Source organism: Stylophora pistillata, chromosome 3 (genome assembly GCF_964205215.1).
Source record: "Stylophora pistillata chromosome 3, jaStyPist1.2, whole genome shotgun sequence".
Lineage (NCBI taxonomy): Eukaryota > Metazoa > Cnidaria > Anthozoa > Scleractinia > Pocilloporidae > Stylophora > Stylophora pistillata.
Genome location: NC_142521.1, coordinates 31,816,484 through 31,838,130, shown reverse-complemented (window position 1 = coordinate 31,838,130; position 21,647 = coordinate 31,816,484). Strand labels below are relative to the sequence as shown.

At 37.4% G+C, this 21,647-nt stretch overlaps 1 protein-coding gene and 1 long non-coding RNA gene across 2 annotated transcripts; both read left to right on the top strand.

Annotated features, from left to right (window-relative positions):
* Positions 1–3,161: 3,161 nt before the first annotated feature.
* Positions 3,162–6,882, top strand: LOC148735650 (uncharacterized). Its single transcript, XR_015999013.1, has 2 exons — positions 3,162–4,039; positions 5,455–6,882. It is a non-coding gene; the product is annotated as an uncharacterized LOC148735650 (long non-coding RNA).
* A 434-nt stretch (positions 6,883–7,316) lies between these two features.
* LOC111347255 (death domain-containing ATP nucleosidase) lies at positions 7,317–20,673 on the top strand. The gene is made up of 5 exons (XM_088754279.1): positions 7,317–7,490; positions 15,711–16,452; positions 16,881–17,066; positions 17,697–17,762; positions 20,215–20,673. The coding sequence occupies exons 2-5, from the start codon at positions 15,723–15,725 to the stop codon at positions 20,493–20,495; spliced, it is 1,263 nt and encodes a 420-aa protein (XP_088610405.1). The 5' UTR covers positions 7,317–7,490; positions 15,711–15,722; the 3' UTR covers positions 20,496–20,673.
* Positions 20,674–21,647: the final 974 nt, after the last annotated feature.

The window sequence follows — 21,647 nt, the reverse complement described above, 5'->3', positions numbered from 1 at the left end:
CACGGGGTTAGTGTTTGTTTTTAAGTGGGACGGTATAGCATGTCGAAGACCCGCCCAAACCAAGAAGTTTGTTTTGTTGATATTATTGAAAATAACATTCTAGGAGTCTATATTATTTAATTTAAATAAGAGATCGTTTACGTAAATAATGCCGGATTCGAAACATTTTTTTTAAAAGACGGACTTGTTATTGATACGAATTACTTTATTGTTCCAAATTATATTTTGCCAGTCTTTTTCTGTATCAAATTCAATTCAGAATTCGGACCACCATTGAAGAAGTTCGGTATAGAACTGTGAGCGAATAGGGATGTCTTTTACATCGTAATTACAGCGAAATAAGAAAAAACCACCAGACTGTTTCAGTATGTGACGAATACTTTTAATGATTGCAGCTAAAAGATACTGATCTGAATATCTTAGTCGAGTTAAGTCTATAGCCAAAGCGGTGATTGTTCACGCTTGACCAAAACGCAAAGAAATACATTAAAAACGTCTTGAGCATAACATAACTGAAACTGCTCAGTAAAGTTATTCTGAATTTTAAAGCGAGAGACTAAAATCTTTATGAGGCAGAATCATATCGATGTACCAGCTATCCGTGCTTCAATTGTAAGAATCTCTAAAAATCTTGTCTAACGTTTCCAATTTCGACTTTTGTTCATGTTTTGTGAAGTGAAAGTACTGTGCAGTATTTATAGTAGAAGCGGAAGCGCCAAGCATTACTCGTTCGATGTGATTTGCACTGAACCCAAGGGATTTTTTCATAATCCCTAAGTCACAATTTTCTCTTAGATGGACATCCAAGAGCGTGAACCGTAGATTTCATGGCTTACAACCACTAATTCCCATTTGTTTAATGTACGCAAGACATAGATGACTTGAAACAACAACAAACATTTGAAACATATGTATGAACTGCGGTTATGAAACGTATATGTGCACGATCCTTCGCAGTAAAGCACTATTTGAGCAATAGCGAAAATCAGACCTGAAAAAAATTTCAGGCCTGTACGGGACTCGAACCACTGACCTCTGCGATACTAGTGCAGCGCTCTACCAATTGAGCTAACAAGCCAACTGGGAGCAGGCCATCAAATTAATTCGACATGAACCCGTAGATGATAAATCAAACAACAACAAACATATGAAACATATGAAACATATGTATGAACTGCGGTTATGAAACGTATATGTGCACGATCCTTCGCAGTAAAGCACTATTTGAGCAATAGTGAAAATCAGACCTGAAAAAAAAAAAAATTTCAGGCCTGTACGGGACTCGAACCACTGACCTCTGCGATACTAGTGCAGCGCTCTACCAATTGAGCTAACAAGCCAACTGGGAGCAGGCCATCAAATTAATTCGACATGAACCCGTAGATGATAAATCAAAAAATAGATGACTTGATTGGTAAGCGATTAAATTTTAAGTCGTGAGAATTGATTTATCAAATATATTATCTCTGACTAATGTTATGAGTTTCTTTGCAAGTCATGTAAGCAGTTTTATCAATCTATCCGGTATCTCTGTGTTGAAAGATTATGAAATTGTGAGGTAGACATCAAAAATTTAGTTTTCGAATAGTCTTAATCGGTATTCGGTTCTCACTATACAACTGAGGTATGTTAATCTTGCGATTTGCTTTTATAACACCTACTTTGACCCTTGGGCTTCGAGTTATCTGAGTAACTATTCATAGCTGTTGCAGTTATAATTTCTTTTTCTCAGAGGATTTTAAGGCATCCTAGTATTTTCGCATATTCGTGAAGCATGTAGTGAGGGATTCCCAGCAAAAAGCAACACTCCCAACTGCCATACACCTTGATCACACTAGTGTAGAGCAAGGGAAAAATTAATGACTAGAAGTATTGTACATGCCTGTACTACAGAATAATCAGTCAATGCCTAACGGTAAGGATTCATTAGCTAGAGGCTTCACTCCTTACTGACATATGTCTTAATTATAGTAGTGTAGAGCGAGGGAAAAGATTAATCAATAGAAGCATGGCACATACATGTGCTATAAAAGGATCAATCTAAGCCAAACAGCAACGATTCATCAGAAAAAATCTTCACTCCTGATTAGCATACACCTTGATCAAAGTTGTGTAGAACAACGAAACAAAATTGATCACTAGAAGTATTGCACCTACATATATTGTACAATAATCCGCCAATACCTAACAATTAGGATTCCCTAGCTAGAGGCTTTACTCCTAACTGGCTTTTACCTTGATCACAGTAGTGTAGAGTAAGAGAAACAAAAATATCATTAGATGCACTGCATCTACATCTACTGTAAAACAATGAATCAATACCTAACAGTAGGGAATCCTCCGCTAAAAGCTTCACTTCTAAATGACATATACCTTCATCACAGAAGTATAGCAAAGGGGAATAACTAGTCATTCGAATCATTGCACCTCTACCTGTACTAAAAATTATGAATCAGTGCCTAAAGCAAGGATTCAGTCAGCTAAAATCCTCTCTCCTAACTGGCTTTACTTTGATCACACTGGTGCAGAGAGAGAGATTAACTAATTATTACAAGCATTGAACCTACATGTCCCGCAGAATGATCAATCAATGCCTTACAGTAAGAATTACTCAACAAAAAACATCACTCAGAACTGGCATATACCTTAATCATAGTACATATGCTGAACAGCAATTAACTGGAAAAACTAATTACCAGAAGCATTGCACATCCATGTAATTTAAAATGATCTTTCTGAGCTTAACAGTTGCAATTCACTAGCAAAAGAAGCTTCACTCTCTAAGCTTGAATATATCTCGATCATATTAGTGTAGAGAAAAGAAAAGTATTACTGTCAGGTGTCCCTGCTTCGTTTGTATTTTAAATGTTCCGCTTTCATCGATGTCTCGTGATCTCTTATTTCGATCAATTTAGCTGTTTGATCCGTGGCCAAGTTGATGTATCTACTCTTTTTTTCCGCGTTGTATGATTTACTTTAAAGTGTGTTTTCGAATTGTTTCAATCGACCTTTGTGAAGATTTTTGATCGTTTACGATTTGCGGGAGTAACATTTGAAGCACACCGCAGCTGGAAAAGGTCACGGAATTGAGCAATCTTTGAAAAGTACATTGAAAATAGTAATAATATAATGCACTGATTGCTATAAATGTGTCCAGTTTTGTGGAATATATTCGTAGGTTTACCATTTTATCGACATAAAAAACGGAAAGTTCTAATTTCAAACAAGTCTATTTCAAACAATAGTACATTGGGTGTATTGTGATGATCAGCGCATCGGATTAATTTGTAAATAAACAATTCTTTCATTATTTACATGTTGGTTTGAGCCGGAAGGCCGAATTTAGGCCAAAGTAAGGCGGGATTTTGTCGTTCCGTGTAATCACGTCAGGGTCATTGTGTCTTCAGCCAGAATTTATTCATCTCAAGAACCAAGGTGGGGTTAAGTTATTTATCAAAGTTGTTGTGTTTAACGCGAGGAGAATGCATACAAATCGTCTCGTTACGGTCTGTGGTATATACAATTTCAGGGTTTGGGATTTGCATAGTGCCACATAAAAACGATTGGTTACGAAAACGGAGGGTGGGAAGCTTAAGGGGGTGGAGTGGGGCGAGGACTACCTTCACTTGCCTCTTCCTCCACCCGTCCCCCAATCCATTCCTCGACTACTAGTAAGTTTTCTTTTCATTTGAAGGCAAAAGTCTCTTTGTGACTAAGCTATTTAAAGATTTAACGGAATATATTAGTCAGGTCTTCCTACTTGTCTATTATCTCAGCCATTAACGATCATTAACTGCATGCCGTGTGAGGCTACAGCCTCAGGTCAAGATGAAGTTAGCTTTGCTTGGTCAAGCAATCTGATAAATTATTCATACATTTGCAAGCCTGTAACGAAGCTTTCTCAGAAGTGGGAAATTTTTACGAGTAGTTCGATACACGATTCATCATACTCGCAGCGTACGAAGTATTATCCTGTAGCTCCACCGTTTTGTTCGCAAGAGTCAACTACAGACAACTATATTGCAAAGAGAAACTGAAGGTGAGAAGAGAAAGTGATATATTTTGACTGCCAAGCGTCAGTCTTTGGATGTGATTTGTGCCGAGACAAAGGGAGTTTTATCAATTTCTGAGAAAACCGTGTTAATGATAGACATGTAAGAGCCATCGACGAAGAAATTTTAAATCCCATTTTTTTTTCAATTAACACGACACGTAAATGATTAAAATAGAAGAGGAATCACGCCAATTATTTTCAAAATTGCATTTACCTGTTTGACTTGGTCTTCAGTCCTTTCGCTCCTCGATATTCCATTCGCTTAATCGATTCCCTTTCGACCTAGTAAAAATGCCAAATGATTTTTGGTAATTGATTTTGCAGCATTAAGATACTGATCCGAATATCTTAGGCGAATTAAGACTTAAGCTAGTACAACGATAGTCGACGCTTGACCAGACGCTGAAACTGTTCGCTAAAGTTAATCTGAATTTTACAGCAACGATACGGGACACGATCAGATCGATACACCAGCTGCCCGTCCTTCGCTTGAAAGAATCTCAAAAAAAATCTTGTGAACCATGCCCGCTTTAGGATATGTTTTGTGAAGAAGAAGCAATGTATTTTCTTTTTGTGAAGAAGGAGGCGCCAAGCATGACTTGTTCGATGCGCGCGATTTGCACTGAAGCAAATAGATTTAACAGAATTGCTGTGTGATATCTATGTTGTAGATAGACATGCAAGAGCGTGATTGCCGTTGATTTTCATGGCCCACAACCACTAAGTCCCATTTCTTTCAAATTTATCACGACGCATGAATGATTTTAATGCTAGGTGGTAGAATGTTAGACAAGGAAAACTGATTTATAACTTGTGCCTTGACTGTAGGAGAGATCAAATATGTCAAATTTTCATTTTTAATTCTTCCATATTTCTTGAACTCTTATCAACCCAAGGAATTTGTTGACTAGACTTGTGTGTAACTTTACTTATCTCTTTTGTCTCTCTATGTTGAACGATTACGAAGTTGTGAAGCAGACATCAAAATTCCTGTTTTCGAACAATCTTAACTCATTCGCGCTTTGGTTCATTCAAGACAAATGAGTTAACTCTTGCAATTCGGTCACGCTTGCTTGTCTCCAGGGCTTCAAATTATTTATATTATAAATGTATCTTAATGGTAGCCGTTGCTATGGTCTTTTTCTCTGGGTGGATTTTATGAGCATCACAGTATTTGATCATATTTCATGCAGCATAAAGGAATGTAATTGCTGAAAATTTCAGTTATTGACCAAAATTTAACTCATTTAATGGAGCAGTATGGAGATGAATTGCTTTTTAACTGTTATCATAACAATTGGTATCATAACAATTGGTATCATCCCTTCATCTTTATCATTCTTCGAGTCAACCAAACATCCCACTCTATACACCCTTCCCATTTTTTCTGTCTCTTGCAGTGATAAAGTGACGCTATCATCAACAGTGGGACCTAACAAAGGAGATCAATTGAGCACTATGTACTCACACTGTTACTGTGTGATGATTAGGAAATGTGGGTTTCAGAACAGCTACTCATAGTTTGACTTGTTCTAAGGCAATTCATGGGATTCATTCCCTGTAGTCATAAATATGTCATCAATAGCATAAATAGTCTCTCCAAGATAGCTTTAAAGCCAGTGTTTGAATTCTTCATGTAATTTTGATTTTTAGCTGTGGTTTCAGTGGTTTTAAAATTCTCAGTAATAATGAAGAAGATAAACAGATTTCTCAAAGTAACCTCATATTAATTCAGCTATCGTATACTTGACTTTTTCTCTAAATGATCAGGTTGGGGAATTGATCGATGAAATTATCATTTACTTGATTTCATAAAGTATACGCCACTGAAAGGCGAGCTAATGGTGATTTAGTTACCAACGGATCATCTCACATAGAGTTGCCAAAATAGGTACAGCATGTAATGAAAGGGTCAATTAATGTGAAAAACAAGGATATTAAATGTTTTTATCACAGTTATCTATTACATATACAGAAGGTTGAGACAGTTATATACCAACCTCCTGTCGGCAACTATAAAGTGTATGAAGGAAAAATTAAGTATAATGTGGTCAATTCTCCAGTTATTATCAAGTTAAGTAAAGAGGAAAAAGAATAACATTTGCATCATTATACTCGGTTATGAAAAGAAGTACGTGTTTCTTTCATTGAAAATCTCTGAATTTAGCTGTAAAAATGAAATGAGCTAGTTATCTATTTTAGGTAACAATGGTAAAAACCATTATGTTTAGATAAGGACGTTATTGCATCAATAAATATCAAAAGATTAAAACCGACTAAAACCTTCGCAACCGTTGTAGAATCAAATTGGTGAGTGACGAAAAGAAGAGTTTAAGAAGTTAGCTGCAAGACCGTCTGACTTTCATTAATTGTATCATCTACAGCGAAGATTAAGTTAGTCTAAAACAATTCATTTCCTACCCTGAATGATCTTAATTTCTTTATCCCGGACAACCCTGACATTAGATTACATATTCTCCTTACCAGTCTCTATACATTGCCTAAGGCGCTGACGAGGTTAATTTGTTTCACAATCAAGAGCTTCTTTAGTTGGTGATCGTTTCCTTCATTCTCGTGAGCTCACATTTGATTGAGGGGTCACGCTACAGGGAGAAATTAGATACTTGATATTGTTTGGATCAAAGGTTTAATCGTTTGTGGCGAATATTAATTAAAACACGAGGTAAAAGCGTGATCTGCATAGATTTAGATTTTCCATGTCTCAGTGCAGGGATATGCTCAAAATATACATTGGCCTTAGAAAGAAGTTTGTCATAGCCAAATGTGCTTGAAAGGTCAATAAAAATCAGATGTATTTTCAAGCTGAACGTACATGTTTCTTTAATGTAGATACAAGTATTGCCTCATTGAAAATTTGCACCCAACAAGTTCGCCCTTAATACTACGACGACTTCTTCCCATCTGAACAATGCTTTTTCATGAATTTCCCTATAAGTCGTCAGTAAGCATGCTGTGTGGCACCATATTTTCGCTTGACTTTTGTAGTCATACTCACCAACAGCTCATCGTCTACAGATCCCAGCGTCCCCTAGGACCCTAATTTACGAGCAAACCTGCAGCATTTCCGACTAGTCTTAACCACTGGTCTGCTTCATTGGCTAGGTGCAAATACCCTGACCATAATAACAAGAAATAAAGTATATTGATCAGAATGCAAAAGTTACATAGCTCTCTGGCCTCGTTTTCACGCTTCTTTGACCATGCGGTTCTAGAAGCCTCCGTAGGTCTACGTCGTTAAGGCACTCCTTTAAATTATTCATATCTTCGCAATATTATGTTGCAAAGCTGTGTCAGCTCTAGGAATCTGTACTAGTGCTTCATCATAGAATAAGCAAACCTTTCAGCTTTGTCCTGTGGCTTCGCAGTTTTCTTTACAAGAATCAAGTACAGATCATATTATAAAAAGAAACTGAAGGTGAGAAGAGAAAGTAATATATTTTGAATGTAAACAACACCAAGCATTATCTGTTTGACGTGCCATGCAGAGGCGAAGGTAGCTTACTAATTTATCAATAAGAACTCTGTCATAGATGGCCATCTCAGATCACAAGCATTTGATTTTTATCCTCACAGACACTCAAGCCCCTCGCTAAAAAATTATATGAAAAGTAATTCAGGTAGACGATAAAGGATAGAAGGTTAGATTGTGAAAATTAATTCACTCATTTTCAAATTTCTACTCACCCTCTGACTTGATTTTCATCCGAGCTTATTACTCCTCGATTGCTCTCCCCTTTTCGACCCCTTTCTAACTCAGAAGCAACCAGTTTGATTCCGATTGCAGAAAGTTCGATAAAAATTCGGTTGACTCGAATCTACCGAGCTCACGACGAGAACGGTAATAACGACGCTTGACCACGCGCAAACTCCAATCACGCCGAATACTTTCAAACTTCAAGCAAATGAAAACACTAAAACTTCAAGCAAACGAATACACTAAAATGTCAAACGCTGCAAGTACCTGAAAGAGCTCGGTTTAATTATACTGAAATTCATAGCAGCTTAAAAGATGTTTTATCCTCTAGGAGAAAGCATTAGTAAGATATAGATGTATGTCCCTGCTTCGATTTTATTTCAAATATTCCGCTTTCATAGTTGTCTCACTACCTCTAATTTCGGCAAATCTGGCTGTTGGACCGGTAGCCACGTTTATCAATCTTTTTCTTTCGGTGTTGTATGATTTGCTTTAAAATATGTTTTCGAATTGTTCCAATCGGCCTTTGAGAAGAGCTTCGATCATTTATGATTTGCGAGAGAAACATTTGAAGCACGTAGCAGCTAGAAGGTCAAATAGCGCGGGATTGTATTGTAATCTTTATTTAGACACGATCAATTCATCAGCCTATAAAAATACATATCACATTCGCTAAGATATTTAAAATTAAAACCACATACTATAACACTAAAGCTGTTTTCCGGATGAAGGTCCTATGCTACTGTCGCAGCTGAGTAGACTCTGTTCACTCTTTTCACATGATAAATAGCTTCATCGTTACGAGATAAAGAGAAATTTCACATTATTTTCTTGAATTCTTTATTTTTACAAGAAAGTTAGATTTAAATCTAGCCAAGTTAGTGAAATGAGTGAGACGCAATTAGTATCTACGCAGTGAATCATATAATATACTGGTAGCCGTAAATGTTTCAAAATTTGTGGAATGTATTAGTTTGTAGGTTGAGAATTTTATTGAAAAAAAAATTGATATTTCAAACAAGTCTATTGCAAATAACAGAACATACGGTGTATTGCGCTGTATCATGATCAGGGCATTCGACTAACTTATTAAACCATTCCGTCACTAATTACATATGTTCATTCGAACTGTACGGCCGAATTGAGGCCTAAGTAAGGCAGGAATTTTTTTAGCCTAATCACATCAGGTAATTATGTCTGGCTCGTGTCAAGTTCGTTTCCTGGATTCGTATTTCAGTTGACTAGAGCAATAATTTATCTCATGGAACAGGGTGGGGTTAAGTTACTAATCAATGTTATAGCATTCAAAGCCAGAGAAATGCAAATCAATCGTGGGGTTACGGTCTGAAGGATATGTTTGGGTAACGTTCTTACCACTCTTTAATGGTCCGTCCGCTCAATCGATTCCCTTTCAACCATGCCGAAAAGTGCGAATATTTTGATGATTGCATTTGCAGCAATTAAGATACTGATCCGGCTACTTTGGGCGAATTAAAGTCTTCAGCTAATGGTGCGATAGTCCACGCTAGACCAGACGCAAACATATACACGAGAACGTTAATTTTAAGCATAACACAACACCTGCAACTGTTCGGTAAAGTTAATCTGAAATTTACAACAGCCTTAGGGGACAGCGGGATCAGATCGATACACTGGCTGTCCGTCCTTCGCTTGGAAAAGAAATCTCGAAAAATCTTGTCAGCTACGCACACTTTAAGATGTGTTTTGAGAAGAGGAAGCTATGTATTTTCTGCGCAAAGGAAAGCGCCTAGCATAACTTGTGATTTGCACTGAAGCAAAGGAATTTTGGTCAATTCCTGATCGATAACTATGTTGTAGATGGACATGCAAAGCGAGATTGCCGTTGATTTTCATGGCTAACAACCGCTTAGTACCATTTCTTTCAAATTTATCAAGGAATGATTTTAACGCTAGGCATAAAAAGTTTAGAGAGGGAGAATTGATTTATGAGTTGTGCTTTGACTACAGGAAAGATCAAATGTGCCAAATTTTCATTTTTCTTCGATGTTTCTTGAAATCTTATGAACGCAATGAATTTGTTTTCCGTAGACCTGTATACAAGTTTATCTCCTTTGTCTCTCTGTGTTGAATGATTTCAAAGTTATGAGGCAGACATCGAAATTTTTCTTTCCAAACAGTCTTAACTTATTCGCGCATCGGTTCACAGAAGACAAATGAGTTCACTATTGCGATTTTGGTGACACTTGCTTTGCCTTGTTCTTAAGAACGTAGCTTTCATAGCATTTGCAGCTGCGGTCTTCTCTAAGAGATTTTAAGGGTATCTCAGTAATTGAAAGTAGAGTATAGTGGAAACGTAATTGCTGCGGCAAATTTCAGAAGACTTCCAACTTCAATTGACTAAAAATTAGAACTCATTTCATGGAGCAGTGCAGAGAGGAGTTGCTTAATAACTTTTATCATAACAATTATTAGCAATTATCATTCCTTCATCTTTATCATTTTGTGAGTCAACCAAACATCCAACTTTATACACCCTTCCCATTAACTGTCTCTTGCAATAAAATGTGTCTTTTTTTGGCTGTATTTATTCATGTAGTCTCGGCCTTCTGAATGTAAAGGAATAGGAGCATAAATAACCAGTGGAACCTGACAAAGGAGATCGATTGAACACCACTCGCATTGTTACTGTGTGATGATCAGAAACGAGGGTTTCAAAACAGCTACCCATACTTTAACTTGTTCTCGAGAAATTCGTGAGATTCATTTTCACTTGTCATAAACCTGCCATCATTGGCAAAAGCATTCTCTGACAGTTAACTTTAAAGCCATTTTTTTCGTTCCACTTTTACCAATTCACCCTTCTTCATCCAAGATTACAAAAAAAAAAAAAATTACCAGAGTTTTACAAATTTTCAAAAGCCATTTTTATAAACGTTAAGTTAAGTACATTTTGATTTATATCTGTGGTTTCAGTAGTTTTAAATTCTCATCAGTAATAATGAAAATGATGTGAAAAAAATTTTTAAGGTAACTTCAAAATAATTACGCGATCCTATATTTGAATATTTCTCAAAGGATCAGGTTCGAGAATTAATCGATTAAACTATCAGTTACTTGATTTCATAGAGTGTGCTTACTAAAAAGACGAGTTAATAGAGATTTAGCTACTAATGGATCATCTTATACCGTGTTTCCAAAATACTTACAGCATTCAATGAATGGTTAAATGCTAAAAATAAGGATTATAAAATGAGTGTATGTAAAGATGTGTGTGTGTGTACGTACGTACATACCTACATAGAATCATTGCACCTAAATCTACTGTAAAATGATCAATCAATGCCTAACAGTGGGAATTTCACAGCTAAGAGCTTTACTCCTTACTAGCATATACCTTGATCAGGGTAGTTTAGCACAAGAGACAAAACTAATCATAACAAGCATGGAACCTACATGTATTGATATTCCTGAGCAAAAAAGCTATGGCACTCCTAACAAGCATATAACTTGATCACAGTTGTGCAGAGCAAGGAAAAGCATGGATTACTAGAAGTATTGCCTAAAAATGACTGATCAGAGCTCAACAATAAGGACACTTCTGAAGAAAAGCTTCACCCTAAACTGGAAATTACTTTGATCACAGTTGCGTAGAGCAAGAGAAAATTGATCATTAGAAGCATTGTGTCTACATGTAATCTACAATGATCAGACAGGGCCAAACAGTAAACATTCCTCTACTGAAAGCTTCACTCGTAACTGCCATTTACCCTGATCACAGTGGTATTGAGCAAAGGAAAAAATACTAATCATAAGAAGCACTGCACATCAATTTACAGTAAAACCATCAATCAATACCCAACAGAAAGGATTCCATGGCAAAAAGCTTCACTCCTAACTGGCATATACCTTGATCACAGTAGTATACAGCAAGGGAAAACAACTAATCTTTAGAAGTATAGCACGTACATGTACCGAAAAATGATTAATTAATGCCTAACAGAAAGGATTCATCAGCAGAAAAGCTTTACTCCTGACTGGCATCTACCCTGATCACAGAAGAGTTGGGCAAGGGAAAAATTAATAATCAACAGCATTGCACCTACAGATAATGTTAAATGATCATGAATGAGCATGCAATCTTGCGCATACTCGTTAAGATCAGAAACTTTTAGGTTGTAGCTTACCAAAAATATCAAAGCTGGATCGACTTTCCCCTTCAGGAAACAAGCGACGCAAATTATGGACTGTGAATTGAACAAAGGGAATTGGATGTCCACTTTGACTTTCGTTCGCAGAGAAAAGCACACTAAAATTCGCTCTCCAAGCTTTCCGTTAGTTAAGATCTTCCGCCTAAACACTCTGACATGCGTGGTGAGAGAATGGGCTCTCAAAGATATCTGGGACTAACCAATGTTGGTAACCAGGCTTTTTCGACTGGCAGAAAGTAATTACCTGATGCAAATGTACCTCCCTCGATTTCCTATTTTGCTGTTCTTATACAAGATTCTCAAAAAAAAAATGCGTAAAGAGGGGGACATGAGGGGTTCAGAATACCACAACACGGCAAACAAATAGAACAAACACCGTATCACTGTAAGAAATATTAGTAACACACCGACACCACTTTATAGTCTCACAATTTACCTCGTCTGGTTTCACTCATCTTAACCCCGGGTTGGTCTTTGGCTGGCCGATAGTGCATGTGGTAGAGTTCCAGTGGTCAAGTAAAATATTAAAAGAACACTGCCCGGGTTAATCAACTAATGCTTATTTAAAATTAGCTCGGATGTATTGCTTACTTCGTTGGACAATCAGCCATGGGTTATCAAAATCTAGTTTTAAAAGTTAAAGAATAACTTGCAACAATAGAAATGGTTTATTTCAACGAAAACCGTCGGTTTGAAATTACAAACACTGTGTACCGTAAGGTTTGAGTTTTTCTCCACCACAATACCGCATTACAAAAAGGGTCAACACCACAACACTGCAAACCCCGAGGTCCCCCTCAAAAAGCTTCTATCCGTGTTTTAACCTTCTCTGTGGTGAATGATTTGGCAGGGCTTCTCCATGTTAAAGTGGTCAGTACCAGTTATGAATGGAGAGTGGTAAGGGACTGCGCAATAATTATCAGGAGGGGGGGGGGCGAAAGACGAGCCTTGCAAGGAGATATATTACACAATACCCTCCCTCTCAACAAAGGCAAATTAGCTTTGACCCCCTCCAAATCTCCCAAAAGTTATGACGAACCCCCCCCCCCCCCAGCCAGCATCTACAGATAAATTCAGTTCAGACACTAATCTCAACTGGCATTCAAGATATTATCGCTCAACTAATTGAGGACCTTCAAACTGCATCAAAAAAAACACAAGGCCGCCTATTCTATTGGTTCCAAAACCAACGTATCAAAATTCAGGAGAAAGAAGGAAGACGAAAGGAAAGCAAGAAAAAGGAGTTCTTTGGCTGTGGAAAATCGAAAGAGTAGAGCTTCTGTTATTTTTATTTCACTGGGCGTGGCACCAGTTGATGGTGAGCATAAGCCAGAGAAGTATGGAGTGCCACAGATCGATAACGTTGATTTAGATGTTCCTTGTTAGTTTACGTCTCGCACTGATGAAGCTTGTTCAGTTAGGAGACCTGTTAAATTCTAAATGCTTCATTGGAGAAACAGAAGAGTTAGTAGAAGAGTTTTTATCATCAACCTCTTACACACCAACATAAACATATGTCATTTTGATAATCTTGCCAAGTTAATTTCACTTGAGAATGACTATATGTTCTATCTTATTATTGATGTCATATAAGCCATGTTTTATTCATATCAAATCAGTCCAGAAAGTAATGGCTACAACTTTCAGTGAAATATCTTTGGTAGTCAGTTTTTCAGCTGCTCCCCCCCCTCCCACTTTCCCAGGAATTTACATGTTACCCCCTCCTTAAAGCTGTGAGTTTACATTATGCCCCCCTCGTTTTACTGCCCCCCTCCCGATAATTATTGTACATTCCCTAAGCTATTATTATTATCTTTTTAATCCTGGCAGAGTAAACTTGCTGATAAAAAAGTAACCAGCTTTAATGAGGGTGTGAATGGGGTTAACCGACTAGCGACAAATGGCGAAAAATACTACCGACTACCGACAGAGCGAGAAAAAAATTACCGACTACCGACAGAAAAACGATTAACCACTACCGACTTTCAATATTTGTATCATCTACAGTAAGTAAGTAAGTAAGTAAGTAAAAGTTTATTTAAAGAGGGTAGCACTAAAAAAATTCGTACAAAAATACTAACAAACCCGTGGCCCCCTAAAATTATGTACAATACGGATGTAAAAAACTATGTAAGTAAAAAACTATAACAAAGATTAAGATGGTTTAAAACAATTCAAGGAGGTACTTACAATTGACAAACTAGCTTATACGTATGATGCACGATCCTCGCAGTAGATAGCGCTATTTATGCAATAGCAAAAAACTAGCTTATGTTAGGTGCTTATATATTGGATTTGAGTGAAACTTTGCTGTACAAGTTCCACTATAATTATTTCTTGGCTGAGTGTGCTGAAGCCTGTGATCATCTATAAATTGAATTTGATGCACCATACAAATACATGATTATACAAGAATACATTTAGAATCTATCAAAACGCAAAATAAGTACTTGAGAATAATTGGAAAATATCCTCAATAAGTCTTATCGTCGTAAATTCCATCTAATAACTTTCGGACAAGAAGACCAAGGATTAAAAATGTACCTGACATTGTAAATTTTAAGCGTAGCATTTCTAGCAACTTTTTCATTCAATTCTTTTAGTATTTTATTGTCGCTTCTAATCAATTTTTGATTTAGTTTTTATACCTATTTTTTCTTTCTAGGAACCTTACATTTCACTGTATGTAGTCTCATTTACCATCTTTAATCTAAGTTAGGACCTTTCTGAAAACACAGAGATGTGATAAAAGTTTCCTAATAGAAGATTATAAGTAAACAAAATGGAAGTTGTCAAGACTGAATGTTTCGTAGCCGGGCTTTTTATTAGTGGCAATTTAAACCAAGAGGGTCTTGATCTGAATTCAAAGGTCTTAAGAATGATGTTTGGTATAATTATGGAAAAGTTAAACTTGCCAAAACGATTGGATTCGTTGCATTTGGTTACCAGGGCAACCGAAAGTGAAGCTGTCTGCCAGCCTTTAAAACAGTTGCTTTTTTCTTAATCGCGCGAAATAAACCAAGCAAAAATCACACATTCATTCTGAAACTAGAATCGTTTGAGAGCAGAACAAAAGATTTCCACTTTCTCTTCGAAATCCAACTTCACTGCCCCCTTGATATGTTGAGTTATGCAAGTTTCTCATTCAAATGAAATTTTAACTACTGTAAAAAGCAATAGAGCTATTTCTTTAATTTTGCTCTAGTTCTCGAATTGACAGTCGCCCTGGTAACATGTAAATTACCAACATACTGAGTTAATAAGCTATTGTTGTGGTCAATTTTGCAACTGCTTCATGCCTCAAAGTACTCTACAAGCCCACTTAAGTGAATATTTCTGGGCAATCAGCGCGAGAAAAAGTAGTATTTTAGCACCTTGTTAATCCATCATCAGTATTATTGGTCATAAAATACAACATAAAAATGTATCGAACAAATCGATTACTGACTACCGTCGATGGCTCTACATTCAGATATTGTTTTTAAATAACGAGGTAATACTTTGAAATACTGACAATTTAAAGATTTTGAAAAATTTTCAGCCCATTTATCAAAGCTATATTGATTTATTCAATAGCCATTCCCCCTGTTGTTCTTTAAATCTCCCCAGACCGTCCAAATACCTAAACATCTCTACAGAGTGAATACCTGTACGTAAGCGAGTCAATAAGTAAACTATTACTTATACACTGAGATTGCTGACGTTAGCTCACTACCAGACTGCCTGAAATAATTTTATTGTATGTTCCTAGGCCGTATGAATAATGGCAAACCGGGACAATACTACCCATGCTGATGTAGAGGGTATTGGAGAACCTCCGAAAATAAAGTTTAGAGTGTTAAAGAAAAAGAATCTCCCCGCGAAAACAACGCCTTGGAAAGATATCCAAGAATTTCTGCCTGTTGATTTTCTCCTGTTAACAGTAAAGGACTGTGAACACCTAAGTTGCCTCTCATTTCTCAAAAGCATCGTGAGGAGTTACGAAATTACTCTTGGCTTTGTGTACTTCGGGTATAGTCGCAACAAAGATTCTTCGAAAGAGCCGAATTCGCCCAAATTTGCAGTGATTCAATGCTCAATGGGTGCCACCGGTCCTGGTGGCTCATTAGTTGTAGTCCAGAGTGCAGTTCCAGTCTTAAGGCCCAAAGCAGTCATCTGTGTGGGTTACTGTGGTAGCTTGTGCAAGACGAAAGCCAAGCTTGGTGATGTGGTTATATCTTCAAAGTTGATAACCTACGCTTACACCAAGAAAAGGAAGTGTGGGATCGAAGAACGCGGCAGTGTTGTTCCTCCAAATAAGTATATGGCTGGCCTTATCAAGGGCGCCGGTGCCGGATGGAAAGCACCTTTAAAAAACGAAAAAGATCTGGAAGTGGCAGTACGCAGTGATGGCGTATTTCTCAGTGGCCCTGAGGTGATCGATGACCCAAAAAGTCAAAAAGAATTGAAGATGCGATTTCCTCAAGGAACTGCCATCGAGATGGAAGGCGAAGGTATTGTTTAAAGCACTTCATAACTTTACTTAGAGCCCCAAATCCAATAACCCTAATGCGGAAAAGTTAATCAAACATTTTTCTGTGTACCATCAGTAGGTCTTCATATTTTGTCCGTTGTGTATGTTTGTCTTTTTTTTTTTTTTTTTGATAAGGAAGGCCAGGCTTGCCGTTTGTTTTCTTGAGGTTTGCATCCTGGAAAAATTGAATAGTTAATTTACATGACATCATGACACCGTTAACACATAGCTAAACGTTACATGCTAAATGATACGAAAAAATTATTTCCCTTAGCCCTTGAAGATTTGTGCTTAGCACAGATCATAGGCATTGCAACGAATCGTTAAATTTTGCAATTCATTCATCCGATAATTTTCAAAAACCACAACGTTAAATCGTGTATTAACAGGAAATAAACTCTTCTATAGGTCTTTACACAGCCGCTCATAAACATGGAATTGAATGGCTAGTTATCAAAGGAGTTTCAGACTTCGCTGACGGTAGCAAATCTAGCACTGATTCTTGGAGGCCATTCGCAAGTGTAATGGCAGCCTCAGTTGTTTTTCATATGCTAAATGACACTTATGTGTTTGAGGACTGGGCTCACTATGAAGGTAAGTGACTCTGATATACGATACCTTATGTTACTTTATGTGAATAATTATTGTTTTCTTATCACGTTGCGGTTGCATACAGCTAGTCTTTAGTGAGTAATCGACCAATTACCCACAATCTATAAGACGTGTTTTTTTGACGCATTTGGGTTATCTTTTACCATTCATTGGATTGAGCATCTTTGGTCTTTGCATGAGCATTTTTGTTCGTTTCAATTTTGGGAGGGACCTGTTAGGTATCAAGAGTTACAATTCGTGTTTCCCATCTATCTTCACCTCCTACGCGCTTTTTCCTTCAACCTCCCGTCTCCACAGCCCTTCCTTTACCGCCCATGGCAACTATAATCGTGTCCAAACATCAGAAAGAAAAACTTTGAGTGTTTCATTCAATTGTTGGTTAATTCAGGCAATAGCTTTTCAATCCTAAAAAAAGGAGTTAGTTCTTTTAGTGTTATTCTTGATTCAGATGATCGCATGAGTAACAGAAGGCGTGATGAAACATTTTGTGCTAAGTCTAATCGAGTTTCAGGAAGCAAATGAGAGAATTATCGATGTAACTGCAAAACAGGGAGGAAAAATTACTTTAGACTGTTTGTTACAGTACTGATGATATCCTTGTCGCGTTTTTAGATCCATCAAAGCGAAAGAGACGGTCGTCAACTACTGATGATGATACGAGAGCAAAGGTGACCAGAGGTAACTATTTTTTGCAAAGTGTCAAAAGTCTGAATTTGCTAACAGATACTTTCGAATAGTCTCTGAAAGAAACTTCAGAGGATTGAATAATCCGAAGTTTTAACTATGGGAAACTTGAATTATTGCAATGTCATTTTAGATTTGTAACCATGAGAGGTCTTGGTCCCTATCTCAGAAAAGCCATGGCTCTTTTAAGCGTCATATATTATGTCTTCTCTCCAGTGCCAGTTATACTTTCGGCTTTAAAACGATTGCTGGTTTCAATTTATCAACACAATTTATCGGAGGAGACTGAGTTTCTGACATCCAGCATATGGGGAGGGGTGTGGTTGAGCTCTACAAAGGTGTTAAAGACTTGAATATTTACAATTCCCTATTTGTAACAGAGCTATGACAGTACTGGGACAATTACAACGTTCGTATCATTTTATAAGCCATGATCTGAATAAGACGATGTCGAGAACAATATTTCATATATTACCACGTAACTGTGGCTAAATATGGTATTCAATTCGCTTACTACCGCATAAATTATGTGACAAATGAGAAGATTTAGGACCTTGCCTGGAATTGCGAACCCAGTTACTGAAAGAGTTTGCGGTCCTTAATACCAAAAGTTCTGGCTTATCACCTTGAACAAATGAAAAATTATCACCGTGAACAAATGAAAAATTATGCAACTTCGGCAATTTCGTACGCTACAACGCGATACAATCCCGCTTTTAAAATTTTTGTGCTAGCCGGATAGTCATTCATCTCTCAGAAAATATTAGTTTCTTGCTATGTTCTTACGCTTATGCCAGAAGAGTGACCCGTTGAAATAGAGTACTTCGCGTCTCTTTCGCGGAGGTAAAATAGAGGTCAACTTCAGTGGCCTATGAAGAGGTCTGCCATATATACCTAAAAATTATAATATACATCAACTTAAAGATTTATTCTTGTATTTCAATTCCTCCAATTCTCTATCTTGGCCCGCCATAAGCGGCACGTCCAGGTTTAAAAGAGTTTGGGCTATTTTGTCAAAATTGCAATGCGAACCCCTGAACAACTGTCATGACCCATTTAAAGCCCTTTAAAAAGGTCTTGTATGATATTTTTACAAACCAAAATATATGTCATCTTAAAGATTTATCCTTTTAGTTTAATTCCTCAAAGTTTCTTTCTTGGCTCGCCATAAACGGCGCGTCCAGCTTTCAAAGAGTTCGGGCTAAAAAATAACAAAAAATGTACATGACCTCTTGCGTGACAGCCGTTCAACGGATCGCATTACATTTTTGTCGTTTTAGTCCGAACTCTTTTCAAGCTGGACGCGCCGCCTATGGCAGGCCGAGAAAGAAACTTTGAGGATTTAAACTAAAGGGATAAAGCTTAAAGAAGATATATATTTTGATTTGTAAATATATCATACAAGACCTTTTTCGAGGCCTTTAAATGGGTCGTGACAGCTGTTCAGGGGTTCGCATTGCAATTTTGACAAAATAGCCCAAACTCTTTTAAACCTGGACGTGCCGCTGGAGGAATTGAAATACAAGGATAAAGCTTTAAGATGATGTACATTATGATTTGTAAGTATATAGGGAAGACCTGTTCGTTGGCCACTGAAATTTACCTTTATTTCAACGGGTCGCTATTCAAACTTAAACGTAACAACAGAACAAGAAATTTATATTTTCTGAGAGATGAATGACTATCCGGCTAGCACACAAAATTTAAAAGCGGGGTTGCATCGCGTTGTAGCGTGCGAAGTTGCCGAAGTTGCATAATTTTTCAATAGGGACCTTACGCCGTCAGGACGGCAACGCCACGGAAGACGTCGATTAAAAAATTAATTTCTACTTTTAGTTAGAATTTCGAAAATAGGGACCTTACGCAGTAGGACGGCAACGCCACGGAAGACGCCGATTAAAAAATTAATTTCTACTTTTAGTTAGAATTTCGATAATGACTGCATGTGTTTACCACCTCATAGGGCACCAGACCTCAACCTCAACATAACGCATAAAAGTAGCGTTGAGGGCTAAATGGAAATTAAAATAATTTGCCGTCGCGGTTTCGGTTCGCATATGACGCAAATTTTGGTGATTTCACGTTGTTGTTTTGCAAAGGGCGGCTAAGAAATGAACAAAGTTTTAAAACGCACGTGCTGGGCTATTGTTCTTCCAATTAGATCTTTTGTTCTTTCACGTTCCCGTTGCTGTCGCCGTCGTGGTTTGCTTAAGGTCCTTGTTGGTTTACGGGAGGGGACAACGCCCATTCAGGCGTATTTTGAACTTTCCGATTTTTCGGAGAGAAAAAAGCGCGATAGAACTTTTTGACTTAATTTTCCGAAAAAGGTTCCTTAAAAGGTTCCTTTAGAAAAAATAAAACGAATTACGAAATTTTGGAACTGTCGGCGGATTCTCGAGAAGTACCATTTTTCTAATTTTCCTTCCCATTTCATTATTATCCTCAGTCACGGTTAAAGCTGGCGGACCATCAGATGAGGAGTTAGAAGAGCTTTCTCTGGAAATTCCTGTAAAATGGAAGAAATTAGGAGGACGCCTAGGATTTAAAAATGCCGAAATAACTGCATTTCATATAAATAATGAAGAGTTAGGCGAGAAGGCTTATGCTATGTTACTGGCTTGGAAACGAAAGGAAGCCTCAGATGCCACTTACAGAGTTTTGTACGATGCCTTGTGTCACAAACTAGTACAATGTAAATCTCTTGCACAACGGTTTTGCTGCGAATGAGATTGTAGAAGTTGTTTCTCTCTAGTCATCCTCTTTAAAAGATTGATCAATTTCTTCATAACTTCATTTTTGTTTGAGTACTTCATAGAAATAAACATTTTATCGACATTTAATTTTATCAATCCTCGAAAAAGAGAGTGGAACAACTGTTGTTTTGTAATAAACCTTAGCTATTGTGTTTCGCCCTATTGACTTAATGTTGTGGACAAACGCTTCTCAAAATATAAAAACTATTGCAACTTAACAATCAACGATGGTTTTGCGTGATCTGTACTCTTATGGACAACGATATTCGTCATCACAGTGGTCAAAACGTTGTGGACTCACGCGTCATCCATGTCTGAGAGCTGACATATACATTGTGAGACACGTTGACGCGAGCAGGGTTGTTTGTACTCTTAATCCTCAACAAAAGAAAATTAGCCAATCAGATTGCAAAATTACTGGCAGTTGTGTTAAAACGCTTTTTTTGTTTTCAATCCATGTACTTACAATTTCGATCCCTGTCCGTTCATCTACCTCATGCTTTATTTTTAATTTTCCTATAAAGCCTTCAGTAAGCGCGCTGTGCGTGCCTATTTTGTTGATACAATAAATGTCATAAATACAAAAGGGAGTAGGTTTCTACAAAATATGTAATGCAACTATGCTCAAAACGTCAGAAACTCTGAACATGGATTAAATCAAATCATCTTAATACAATAAGTGAGTTTTACACCACACAATGTATTTCGCTGACTGCGGACGCTAGTTTTCAGTTTCAAAATGGCGGCGGCAGTGAAAAGAAACCTGAATCCATTGTACCGCCAGAAGAAAGTGATTTCCTTAGAATAACTCAACTGTAAGTTGCTCGTTTTCCCTCTTCAAAATAAACCTACAAAGAAGTCAGTATCAGTACTAATCATCAAGACTTTTACCAATATAAGTTTTTCAATGTTTTCTCTTTTTGTCTGTACGTCATACGAGTGCCTGTTGTTTGCCTATGTTTACTTACTTTTCTGCTCCCATGTCTTTCTTTCCACTTCGCTTCGAGGTGATCTGTCTCTAACTGCTGGCAGATATCTACCTGCTTGCTTGCCAGCCTTTCGCGGTCTTCATCTGCCTTCTTGTCCGTCCGTCTGTCCGTATATCCGTCGGTATGCCCTTCTGACT

Coding starts and splice junctions, on each gene's coding strand:
- LOC111347255 (XM_088754279.1), top strand. CDS start 15,723: ATGGCAAACCGGGACAATACTACCCATGCTGATGTAGAGGGTATTGGA. Junction 17,067..17,696: donor GGACTGGGCTCACTATGAAG/GTAAGTGACTCT, acceptor TCGCGTTTTTAG/ATCCATCAAAGCGAAAGAGA. Junction 17,763..20,214: donor GAGAGCAAAGGTGACCAGAG/GTAACTATTTTT, acceptor TATTATCCTCAG/TCACGGTTAAAGCTGGCGGA.